This window comes from Hemicordylus capensis, chromosome 10 (assembly GCF_027244095.1).
Source record: "Hemicordylus capensis ecotype Gifberg chromosome 10, rHemCap1.1.pri, whole genome shotgun sequence".
Lineage (NCBI taxonomy): Eukaryota > Metazoa > Chordata > Lepidosauria > Squamata > Cordylidae > Hemicordylus > Hemicordylus capensis.
The window spans coordinates 1706932-1720164 of NC_069666.1; the positions used below are offsets into that span (position 1 = coordinate 1706932).

The 13233-nt window shown below is 48.2% G+C and overlaps 1 protein-coding gene across 10 annotated transcripts in view; it reads right to left on the reverse strand.

Annotated features, from left to right (window-relative positions):
• Positions 1-13233, reverse strand: part of MAP2K5 (mitogen-activated protein kinase kinase 5) — a 126902-nt gene that overhangs the window by 67491 nt on the left and 46178 nt on the right. For all 10 annotated transcript variants that reach the window (XM_053271739.1, XM_053271737.1, XM_053271736.1 and 7 more), the window contains 4 exons: positions 11474-11522; positions 8087-8160; positions 6999-7049; positions 2529-2600 (listed from right to left, as the gene is read on the reverse strand). In XM_053271739.1, the coding sequence (XP_053127714.1) occupies positions 2529-2600; positions 6999-7049; positions 8087-8160; positions 11474-11522 (246 nt within the window). The remainder of the gene's footprint in view (positions 1-2528; positions 2601-6998; positions 7050-8086; positions 8161-11473; positions 11523-13233) is intronic.

Here is a 13233-nt window from a genome sequence, read left to right on the forward strand (position 1 = left end):
TTTCCGCCTCACTGCTGCCCCGTACTCCAAAGCAACATGCAGGCTTGGCGGCCTGGGGCCTGGCTGCAAAGGGGTGCTTGGAAATCCCGGCTGCCCCCTCCGAGCGCTGACAGGCAGCCGCGCGACTTGAACGGCAATGACCTTGTGTGGCTTCCGGGAGCTTCACCGGCACCTTCCTCCAGACAGGTCCCCTTGCTTTCCTCATTTAACACATCACTCAAACCACTTCAATAAAACAGCGATCCTGCTGAAGGGAAGTCTCCTAGGAGCCGATGACACACCAATTAACAAAGCACACAGAGACAAATTGTTCTGTGCCTCTGACTCAGGAGGCGGACTCCAGCAAAAGGAGCTTGCCCTGGGGGAGGGAAGGTGGTGGTGGTGGTGCTGCTGGCCCTCCTCAGGCTCAACGGGGCGCTGTCCAAGCCCAATGCTCTCTGCATCAGCCTTCTGACCTTGGTTCAATGGTCTCCACTGCAAGATGTGGCCCGAGTTCACACGAAATCTAGGTGTAATGTGCGTTACCAATAGCTGTGCGATCGTGTGAACCCATGCCAAGGTGAGAAACCCAGATTCTTCACGGGCCATTAGCCAGCTAGGTGTGGGTGCACACAATCATGCTAATGTCGGAACCCATAAGTAGTCTAGATATGAATGACTGTGTGAACCAGGCCACTGAGTTGTATTGGTAATGGACTGCTTATATAAAGGCACTGTATGTCATGGCCCCCAAGCCACCTAATGGCGCAGCGGGGAAATGACTTGATTAGCAAGCCAGAGGTTGCCGGTTCGAATCCCCGTTGGTATATTCCCCAGACTATGGGAAACTCCTTTATCGGGCAGCAGCGATCTAGGAAGATGCTGAAAGGCATCCTCTCATACTGCACGGGAGACGGCAATGGTCAACCCCTCCTGTATTCTACCAAGGGCAACTATAGGGCTCTGTGGCCACCAGGTACAGCACACTTTACCTTTAAGTCATGGCCCCAGGCCTGGAAGCCCTTAGTTGAGGAAGGGACAGAAACTGTTCGGGGGGAGAGTCAGCAGAGAAAGCCCTAGCAACAGCTGAGCCACCCCGCCACCACAACCAGAGGAGGTGCCCTTGCCTTCCTCCTCAGACGCAAAGGAGCTATCCGAGCCTGGATGGAGGTTCCCCAGCCTTGAAGCCAGCGTCTAGGGAACAGAGCATTACCCCTGCAAGCACCTGTAAGGTGAGTGAAGCAGAGCTAGGGAGAGGAGCTGGAGGGCAGAGCTGTCTGAAGGCTCAGCTGGGACCAGACCTCTGTGGAGGCAACACCCTCCTGTCCCCTGATGGAGGCTCTGCTCAGAGCCGCCGCCCCCCCGCCACCCCCAATCCCGATCCTGCCCTGGGAGCTAGCTAGCCATGGTCCTGTTCCTCTGTCAGTTTCGTTTCCTCTCCTGAACCGGTCCCCTTCCACTGCTGACCTGGAAGAGGGCATCGTACCCTGCTAATGAACAGGAAGCAGAATGGCTTGCCCATTTTGACCTCACAACCAATATTCAGAGCTGCACCTAATTAATGTTGGAGCCTGGAACTAAGACACACACACACACACCCCACCTGCTGCAAGTTAAGCACCATTTCTTAATATGTAACCACACCACCCAGGACAGACTAAAGATAATTTGGGGGCCCCTGGGGTGTGTGTGTGTAAAAGCGCCTCTGCTAATATGTGAGGTAGGCAAGGCCAAGGGATGGTTACCTGGTGAGTTTCATGGGTGAGCCATGCAACCCCAACCAAGGAGAAAGAAGCGGCACTAGCCAACGAGACAAACAAGACAGACATGCCTGTCCCTGCAAGGGCAACACCACAGGCTCCCTAGGCTCACCTGATCTGGGGGGAAATGCCTTTTGGTCCTGGATGGTGATGAAGGATGCAGGTTCTATCCACCCAATCAGTAAAGCTTCAGGAGATGAGCACTTTTAGTGGCAGCAGCAATTCCAACATGGATCGCTCCTGACAAAGAGCTCATCCATAATTAGGTCTGGCCAAATCTAAGTACAAAACTCAACTCAGGTGTGAGGAGAGAACCCTTCACACCTACCTGATGTGTATGAAACCACGAGAAGAGTGAGGGGAAAGAAAGAAAGCATCAGAGCAGGGAGGGAGGAAGAAAAGAAAAACATCAGCAGCTCCTGATAATAGTTGGGAGGGCTCCTGGGACACGACTTGAGAGTGGGTCTCCCTTCCTGGCGGGGAGGTTCCAAGACCCACCATTACTCAAGATCAGAAGCATTCTCCAAGACCTCTCTAGCTCCTGCCCCAGCCTCTGAGTGGGCAAAGATCTGAGATTTGATATAAACTTCCCTCTCCTAGAACAAAGAAACTGCCTCTAACTCCAAATAACTGGGTCACTGCAGCTGGGGATGCAGGACAAGAGAGAACTGTTAAAAAAACACACACACAAAAGAAAAACCAGCAGAATTCTCCATCGCTTTGCCTGAGGGACTTCTTTTAAAAACTGCATGAACTAGAGCTGGAAAAACATTGCCTATGTGCACCTACCTCCATGAAGGAAATCCCCAGACTCCAGACATCAGAATGAATGCCATACTGCTCTCCTGAAATCCGCTCCGGCTGTTGAGAACAAAAAGGGTGGGGAGGGAAGATGGCTGAGCCTCACAAAAGGTCAAGGAAGAATGATGACAAACCGGCATATGTTGGCAACAAAAGCCTAAGCGGAGATTTTCAAGTCTGGATCTGCAGATGTTTATGATACGGATTAATATTGATAGCAACATTGGATTTCAATTTCTTCCTCCCCCACTCCCTCTTTTTTTGTAGATACTGGAGCAGCGCGGTGGGGAGAAACAAAATGCGCGGCTAATTCAAAGGTGCTATCAGAACCGAAGGGCAACACTGCAGGGCCGGCTTGAGACTCCTCCTCCGAGGCTGCCATCCTGCTTCTTCCCATGGAGCGCCCACGAGCAGGGGAGGAGGGCAGAAGTTGGCATCTGCTCCCCAGAGAGTGGCGTTTGGAGGCCCAGGGCCTGCATGTTGAAATGCAGAATTCTAGGCTGCCCCCACCCCACATCTGGGTGCCCTGGATGAAGCAGCTGACTCCTTTGATCCCCTCCTCCAGAGCATCCCATAGAAAGACAGGGGCCTGAAGACTCTGGCCTTGGCCTGCCTCTTGGGTCTTCACTTTTCCATACAGCATATAATCAAACGATGGAATTCTCTGCCATGGGAGGTGGTGATGGCCACCAGCTTGGATGGCTTTGAAAGGGGCTTAGACCAAGTCATGGAGGACAGGTCTATCAATGGCTACGGGTCTGGTGGCTACAGGCCGCCTGCTCCAGCCTCAGAGGCGGGATGCCTCTCAATACCAGTTGCAGGGGAGCAACAGCAGCAGGAGAGAGGGCCTGCCCCTCTCAGCTCTTGCCTGTGGGCTTCCCCAGAGGCATCTGATGGGCCTCTGTGGGAAACAGGGTACTGGACTAGATAAGCCTTGGGCCCGATCCAGCAGGGCTGTTCTTATGAGATGAGCTGCTCAAGAGCTATGTCAACAGGAGGAAGGGGAAGGAGGTCACAGCTGCACAATTATGGGATCACCAGTCGCTCTGCATGAGGTGACTGCATCACAAGGAGGAACAAATGTTTAAGAGGGTCCAGGCTTAGACAAGCCTCCCAAGGCAGGGGAGTCCAGAGTCTGGGTGCTCCAACCAAGAAGACTCTGCTGACCCATCAAACAGTGGTGGGATGCAGAGTAAAGCGCCTCTTGCTTCCTTCCCCCTGTGGGAGCAGCCTTTAAATGCCTTAGTCCCAATCCACGTAGGGCTTTAGAGGCCATCACTTTGAAGTGGGCCAAGCCGAGTGGCATGCTTGGAGTAACCAAGGCAGACATGCTGAGCCCCTCGGCCCACCCACTTCCCCACCCTTTCCCCTCTGCTCCCTGCCCCACACACCACTTCTGCTGCCCTGCAAGTAGCAGGCTTGTTTGTGTGAAGGTATTAAGCAAGCTAGAATGGAGGTGGCAGCCAACCAGCGTTAATTTAAATGTTCCCAAGCTAATGTGTGCTGCAGCCTGCAGAATGAAAGAGGTTTGGCTCACACCAATTAGCAGCGAGTTTAATACCATTCGAGGCGGCAAGGAACGCAAACTAGCTAGCCGGCTCTTTTACTCCAAAGCTGTGCTCCAAGCATCGCCAAGGTCAAGTACAGTGTGAAATGAAACAATAAAAAGCCCCAACGAGATTCTCCTTCCCACTGTGCTGCTAATGCACCTGTCTAGTTCAGGCACCTTGGACACCTTTCCCTCCACCTTCTGATAACAACCCTGGTGCCTTTAGAGAAAACAAACGCGCCCAAATTAGTGCCAGTCCAATGTGCTGCAGGATGCGGCCTCTCCGCTGCTAATCCCAGGTCGGGAGCTTTTAGCGCCAAGTAAACGTTAAGTAAGAAACACAGGCACAATGGCCGAAACGCCAGTCTTTAAGACGCAGCCTTAATGGGACAAGGACTTCTAACCCACAAGCAAAAGACACACACCCAAACCCACAATACCCACACACACGCGTTTCTTGGCACAGACCTTGGGTTGCTTTTGTGCAGAATTATGATTCCTTTTTAAATTTTAGAGTTCACACAGCCCTGGAATTCTCTAAACCAATTTCTTTTTCTTAGGAATGAAAGTGTGGGCAAAGATTATACCACAGGTTGATTAAAATTTGGTAAGCCCATTAGGGGCCAAATCAAAATGCTTCTGAGAGCTGGATCCAAGCACTTTTGGGGGGTCAGTTTGCCACTTCTGTTCTAGGCTTCAAGCAAAATGCTTAATTCAGCACCACAGAAATGCTTCTGAGTATTTGTCTGTGTTGCTCTGTCCACACAATCATGCTGCTTAGGCATCACCTTGAAAATTCCTTCGAAGGAGTTGTCAGCAACAGAGCTCTAGGGCCAGAGGAAGAGTAAGAAAACCTCGCAATGTCCTTGACGTCTTGGGGCAACTTTTTTTTTTTTAAGTTGCCAGGTGACAGCAGGCCAGCCAGAAGACACCTGCTCTACTCCTAAAGGTGCCCCTTTGTAAACATCCTAGAACAAGGAGCTTGAACTTGCATGAGAAGAGCAGAGCTGGGAGTAAGAAATCTCCTTCAGTAACCACCGGCACCAAACCTGCCAACAAGGAGAAGTTGTGTTCTAGTCTCTCTCTCTCTGGGCATGCAAGGTGAGTTACTCCTGCCACAAAGTGACGTGCAGACAAGCACAGGGATGGACTGTATCACTTCCCGTTCTGCTGCATTGCCTAGACTGGTCTCCTCTGAGCAGTGTTGATCAGCCTTCACTGTCTGCCTCCTATTCAGCCCAGTGTCAGCCCTCCAGACAACAAAGGCACAGCAAGGGGTCCACGCCAGAGTTGCATCTGCCCATCCACTCCCTGGGATGCACCAGATGGGATGGGAGGCAGTTCTGCTCTTCTCTCCTCATCCCTACTCCCGACAGTTATTGGCTTGAGCCAGAACAATCTGATGACTGGAGAGAAATTCATCCGAGAAGTAAAAAGCAGTCCTAGCAGAAGAACGGATGAAACAACTTACAGCTTTAATCCTCACTTTTTCAATTAACAGATGGATGCATCACAGTCATCCGTAAACAATAAGAAAAAAAGTAATTTCTTTAATGCCCACCTGGGAAATAGAGGTGTAATTGAGGGTTGTACATTAAAAGGAATAATACAATTTAATTATTACAGCTATTTAAAGCCATCAAGAAGAGAAGCTGGAGCCAGGTGAAAACAATTCGGCTGAGGTCCCTGCCCACCCCCACAAAGGAGTGTTCCGGACCTCTTGGACAGGGACGAGGCAGCAACCCATAAGGCAGAAGATCAAGAGCCATACGCATCGGAGCTCTTTCTCACACTTCCTCTCTCACGCAAGGAGGAGTCTTTAAAAAGAAGTTAAAGAAGTCTTTTGGTCAGAAAAATGCTAAGCCAATCAATGAATGGAAAAAGGAAAACCGCTAAGATGGTCTGGACTGCCCACAAAATTCTCCATGCTCCTGTGCAGGTTTGGCTTTTTTAAAGCCAAACTTTGGGTTACGGCCCATTTGACCCATGAGTATACCCCTTAGGTTCTGGCAACCTAGCATGGTGAGCAGCAGAGAGGGAATGAGAGAAACCTCCCCTCTTCATGCAGAAACAGGGCTCAGGCATTGTCATCTGCTCTCAGCCTTCGTCCCAAAGTGGTTCCAGAATGACACAGGCCAATCTGTGTGGCCTGGGCATGTATTTGGGGCACATCCAACTTGCCAACATGCCCAAGCATATGAAGTCTACACACAACAGCCTCCCTTTTCCTCAAAACATCTGGAGCACTGCACTAACAGAGGTTCCCAAACCTGGCTCACCAGATGTCGCTGAATTACAACTCACGTCATTCCCAGCCACCATGGCCAAAGAAGAGAGCTGGTCTTGTGCTAGTGAGCATGAACTGTCCTCTTGGCTAAGCTGGGTCCGCCTTGGTTTGCATTTGGATGGGTGGCTACATGTGGGCCTTGTACGATATTCCTTCTGACAGGATGGGGCCACAGCTCTGTGGTAGAGCATTTAGGTCCCAGGTTCAATTTCTGGTAGCATCTCTGGGTAGGACTGGGAGAGACCCCTGCCTGAAACCATAGAGAGGGACGATTTAATGTAGGCAATCCCTAGTGTAGACAATGTAGTCAGTGTAGACAATCCTTAGCTAGATGGACCAAAGGTTTGTCTCTGCACAAGGCAGATTCCTGTGTTCCTAAAGAGCCACTGCCAGCCGGGCTGGACTGTAATGGGCTAGATGGGCCAATGGCCTGACGGCAGAAGGCAGCTTCCTAAGTGCCGGTGTTTTATAGACTGTTTCCGTGTTTCCATACATATTCACCAACACACAAGACACTCAGGAGAGTAGAGCTAACAGCGAAACAAAACTGCACAGGAGACTGAGCAACTCCACAAAGGCTCCCAGCTTATCACAGAAGTTGTCTCTGCCTCCATTTACTTACCGCCATATAAGCATTTGTCCCAACATACGTCTTGGCTATGGAATTCACCAGCTATCAGACAAAACAGCCTGTTAGAGCCATATAAAGATAATGCGGAAATAAAACGGGCAATTATTCCTCATTTAACCTACAATCATTCTATGTATAAATCAGTTAAAAATTATATAAAGTGGGGGGAGGGGAGGGACATCTCTTCATGGGGAGGCATTAAAAATGATTAAATCCCTCTTCCCTTTCTGAACGAGAGCCCTAATTTAAAACCAACACAGTCTTTCAGTTTACAGCAGATAACCTTAAAGACAATTCTGTTTTAAACAGGATGCTTAGACTTTTAGTACTCTACCAACCAGTTGGATATAAAAAGTCAATTGGAAGTGGGGAGTTTTGATTTGATTTGATTTCCAGCAATCCCCTCCCCGCTCCTCCCCCCCCACTGTCAGCTGGCTCAAGATGTGAATAAAGCCACCTTAATTATCAGGCTGGGATGAGCACTAAATATGCTGGAGGGACAACAGGCTTTGACAACGCCGAATGCAGTGGTGACCTTCCCTTTGGTCCTTGTGTTTGGCTGGGAGGGAAAAGGTGGCTGCAATTCAATGCAACATCGCAGCGAGCTCATGGGTCAGTATCGCGGAGGTCCTCGGGGAAGCCCCAAATGGAAATTAATTAAAATTGGTGCTGCGCATTGTCAGGGCCCAATGCCATTGTTGCTCCCAATATTAATTTTTACCGCAGGCCAGCCGGGCTCCCCAGACGCTCCTCCCGTCCTGCCCTCCCTTTTGTTTGGACCAAACACTTCCCGAGCCAGGCTGCATATCAATGAAGTTTGCTATTCGTAAGTAGTAATTACAATATCAGCAGTTTTTACTGTCAGTAAACAATGAACAATCATATTCTGATGAAGAAAAGTCACCAGGAGATTAAAAGGATGAATCGCACGTTCCCGGCAGAGGCAGGCTTGCTGGGGGGCGGGCGGGGGGGGGGGAAGCAGGGCTGGCTTGTTTGTCTCACGACCAGTTTGGAAAGCAGAGCTCTTGGGGGCAGGAGGGGAGGAAAAGAGGGGAGACTGAGGAAGGGAGGAACCATACCTGTGTGCTCACCCCGAAGTCGCACAACTTGACCTGACCTCTTGTGTTCACCAACATATTGGAGGGCTTCACATCTGCGTGGGGGGGGGAGGCAAAATGTGATCATGGAATAAAAGCCAAGCAGCGTTTACTCTAGAGTAAACAGATCCTGGGGAATGGACTTCCTCTGAGCTACTTCCAGCTCACCCAATCCCAACTGCTCAGGTTTGGGTAAAAAACTTTTCCTGAAAAAACACACTCAAATCAAACCTGCATTATAACTACCATTGAAAAGGTAGAGGCAGTGTAATATCTCAGATTCAAAACACACAGCTGGTGGCCTAGAATGACAAGACAGAACCCCACATCCTTTACAGCCCCAACTCCTAAAAGCTTTTCATAAAAACAAGACCGGTTTTGTTATATCACCCCAGGGCTGTTCTCAGGATGATGCATAGGATAGGAGACCCAACCCTGCCCTAGTAGGGCCTCCCATCCTATTCATCACCGATCATGGACACAGGGGTGGGAGCTGGGTGTGTGTGTGTGTCCATTTTCTGCTCATGTGCAAGTTAACCGCCCAGAAGTTGGGGGCAATGTACAAGTTTGAGAAATAAAATAAATAAATAAATAAATAAATACATACATACATACATACATACAAGGTTGGAGGTGCGAGCAGCGATTGTGTGCTAAGCGGCTGCTAAAGCCATCACTTCCTTCCACTTCTACCTGCTCTTTTCCTTTTCTCCTGCTTTGCCTTTTCACACCATCACGAAACAGGAGCTCCCCAACTAGAGAAGGACGGGCATCCTATGCGGATGAGGATCATGCAAACCGCGTGTCGCATGGCCCCTGCTAACGGAGCAGAGAGGCATCTTTTTAAAGATTCCCTTACACTTAGAAGGGCGAGAGCAATTGGCCCTGTCCAGCCCCAGCACAGCATCCCTCCAGTGGCTGTTGCTGGTGTCCTTTTTTTTAAGATGGTGAGCCCTTTGGGGATAGGGAGCCATTTTATTTATTTGTTTATTTATTTATTTCTATGTAAACCACTTTGGGAACTCTTTGTTGAAAAGCAGTATATAAATATTCATCATCCCTGTAATAAACCAGCCTCCCATCTCGTCTAGCACTCTGTTTTCAGCAGAAGCCAGTCAGAGGTCTCTGGGGAGCTCACAAGCAGGGCATAAAGGCAATGGCACACCCCAGCATTTAGAGATATACTGCCTTTGAACATGGAGGCTCATGTAGTTATCATGGCTAACAAAAACTGACAGAGCAACCCTCCATGAGTTGTTCTAATCTTCTTTTAAAAAAAACACTATCAAAGCTAGGGGCTGCATTTTGCTGCAATGAAGCCCATAAATCAATTTTGCACTGGGTGAAGAAGTACCTCCAGCCTTGAACTTAGATCCAACCAGTTTCTCTTATTCAACGCAGGGCTTACCACTGCAAGTAGAACTGCCGTGACAGGTCTGTGTACATGTAGGCAAACACTGTGGCTGGGACCTGAAGACAGCCTGAAGACATTTGCACCTGCTTCTGTCCACCCACCCACAATCCCCTTGGTTTGGCTTGTATCTATGACCCCCACCCCCATCACAAATTTACATGCTATGCTGGAGACCACTTCCAGAAGAATTTGAGACTAGCTCAATGGCTGGAATTGAACTGGAATTGCAGGCAGGCACAAGTAAATCCTGAGCACATCTGGAGTGCTCTGTGTGCCTTTTAGAGTGCGTCTCATGGTAGCAGCATTAACAGAGTCATTCTTATCAACCACATTTGGAATGATACATACTCCTTCCATGAGAAGGAGCCATTCAACTGGGTCAACTCCAGGCAGAAGGGGGTTTTACCTCTCTGGAAGGAGTTACATTTAAAAAGCCCTGCTGGATCAGGTCAAGGCGGCCCATCTAGTCCAGCAACTTGCCTCGTGGAGTAAACAGCCAGGTGCATCTGGGAAGCCCAGAAGTGGGCGGTGGGGGGGACCCAGTGGTATTCCCTAGCACCTGATTTCAGGGGCATGCCACCTCTGACCCTGATGGAAGCATACCCTATCCTCCGTGAATTTGGCAACCCCCTTTTTAAAACTATCTGGACTGAGAGCCATTGCCACATCCATCAACAGCAAATTCCATAGCTCAACTACATGTTGTGCAAAAAAGTCCTTCTTTTTGCCTGATTTCACTGCTGCATTTCTGGAGCGAGAGGTCACTCATTCTTGTTAGAACAGACAATTAATGGAAAGATAACTAAACATTAGAAATTCTGAAGTTTTTTCTTAAAATAAATGACAATTGATTTGGTTAATTTCTGAGAGAGAAACCCTGTGTGCATGTGTAATGCTCTCCTAGAGTATCTGTTTGTGATTAATATTTCCATTCTGGATGTGGAAGAATTTAAACAAGAGCCCAAATGGGTCATTACGTGCTCATCACCACAAGTGCTGCCTCAATACACATCATTTCTATGAGGCAGGCCCGATGGAGGGGGAGAAGGCTCTTCTATGCTTTTTAGCAGGCTGCTCAATGAATGGGCCGCGGGTGCTTTTGCCTTGCCACGACCAGAACTGTCAAGGAGGGGGTCAGGATGCTGAATACAGAAACATTTCAGTTGCCTTATTCAAAAGCAAATAGATGTTTAAAAAGCCATTGATTGTATTCAAAATAATCTTCACACACACACTCAATCGCTCTCTCTGCATCTTGATTGCAGAAGCATTAGAGGAAACTATCCCAAAGTTCAAGGAAGCTGAGCCATACAAATCCCAGGTTTAGATCGCTAGCAGCAGCAGCAGCAACAACACAATATCAACGCCTGATGCCTCTGCACAGCTTCACGTGGTGCGCCAGCTGCGTCTCTCCTGGAAACACAACCCTACCCCGTCCCCCAGGCCTGCTCACAGGGAGGCCCAATTACTGCAACGTGGTCTGCGTGGGGCTGCCCTTGAAGAGCTGAAAACTTCAGCCAGTCCAGGATGCTGCATTTGGGCCGCTGTGGGGGTCCCAGTGGGGGAGCAAGAGGGAAAGAGGACTATGGCCGGGGATGATGGGAACTGTCATCCAACAAAACCTGGAGTCCCAAGTCTGAGCTAATCAAAAGCAGAAACCAGATTTAAAATGCCTCTGCACCACTCTCCTGACATTTCTTTAAGGTCCATTTGGCAAAAGAGATGCCACAAACCAGTCTAAAAGTCAAAGGTTAGTAAATCCAATGTAAAGTAGTTCAACAGTCTGTTGTCTCACTAGGAATGAACGAAACCAGTTGAGGTAGGCGTTTGCCTGGAAAAAAGCTAATTCTGCCCTAAGTCAACTAGCCTCCAAGGCATTGCAGAGGCTTCTCTTCCGGAATGGGGAGAGACAAGGATATTTACTCAGAAAGTGAAAGAAGAAACACACCACTCACCTCTGTGTAAAATCTTCAAGCTCCATAGATATGTAAGGCCTTTAACCACCTGCAAGTGGGGGTGGGGAAGAGAAAGACATGTTAATTCACGCTAGTTAGTAACGTCAATTTACACACACGTTTTCTTTTAAAAAACTGTATGGCTAAGTTTACATATTTTATGCGGCATAACATTATAAACAAGAAAATAAGAACAAATGGCTAGCTGCTATCAGAACCAGCAATAAACCACCAGCTTTCTCCATTGCTGCCCCTTCACTTTGGAATTCTCTTCCCCCACAGATTCGGTCTGCCTCCTCCCTTTCAGCCTTCAAAACCTTATTGAAGACATTTCTTTTCCGCCAGGCGTTTGCCCTTTGGTGTGTTTTTTTGGTTTATTTATCCCCCCCCCCCAAATCTCGCATGCTGCTCTTGTTTGTACACCACCCTGAGTCTGTGGATTGGGCGGTATATTAAATCTCTTAATAAAATAAATAAATAAATAACCAGCCTTTCTACCTGCCAGGAAAATGGTGATGGAATCCAGTGGTCCCACCTCTTTCATCCCAACAAAGGACAAGAAAACAGTGATGACAGATCACTGTTCAGCCTATCATGGCATATTAAGTCCGAACTGAGATAGCATAACTACATGTGAGAATCAAGTATTATAATGCAAACCTACAAACTGAAAGCTGGGTTCTTTTGATAATCCTTCCATGTAGGCTAACCCAGGGAACCAAGGCTCCAAAAATACTGCAGCTGCAGCTCTGGAGTTTGGGGGCCAATTCATCCATTTGAACACTATTTCCATATGAGCTCCCAGCTCTGCACCACCCTGCACACTTTACATGCCTCATCTATAGCCCCTCCCTAAAAAAGTGATCCTTCTGTTGTTCACACTTGCACGCTCGCAATCTTCTGTTGGGTCAGCCCTACTTGACCAACACACTCTGCTGGCTGTACTATTCATTTTGATGTATCTTCCCAATTCAGGCAAGCCTCTGATGAAGTCTAGAAATCAGAGTTTCATTTCCTAAAACAAATAATCCTGTTTCTTCAAGATCCTGAACTGTAGCTTTTTAAAAGAACAAATAAGGAGCAAGTGCCTAGTCCTTATGGTGGAAGAAGAAAATATGTGTGGGCAGTTTCTGCTAGAGTCTTCACAGCCACAGCAGCAGTGGGGTATACACAAAAGCAGAAAATCCTCTAGTCTACGAGTCAAAAATGATGCCTGACGAGTGAAAAAAGTCCAATGGAATAATGTACCAATATATTTATTTATTTGTTTATTTAAGTCAATTTACCGGCAGTCCTAAAGTGGCTCAGGGCGGTTTACATTAAAATGTAAATGTAAAATAAAATATAGCTTGAGGAACCATCTGATGAGTAAAATATTTTGCCTGGCTGGTGATCTGAGCCAGCACTTCTGGACTCCTGCACAAAAGATTCCGCGTGTACCCACTTCTATCCTGTAACATACCAGGCAGCTGAACTTCCTTGCTTTTTCATTATGTTTAACACAGGCAGCTGAGCTCAAACAGGAAGCAAATGCACCTCTCTATTCTTTACAGTAAGAGCACACCATTTGCATTGATTTTTAATTATAGATGTCTAACAATTAATTGGAGAATGTTGTACGTTTTAAGAGGACAAACAGCCCAACACCTATGAGTACCCGGAATGCTTTTGAGAACAGCATGCCTGCTGAATGAGTGGTTACAAAAAGAACACTGTCACCCAAACAACAAATGGTTTCCCGTTTCAATCCCCCCCACCTC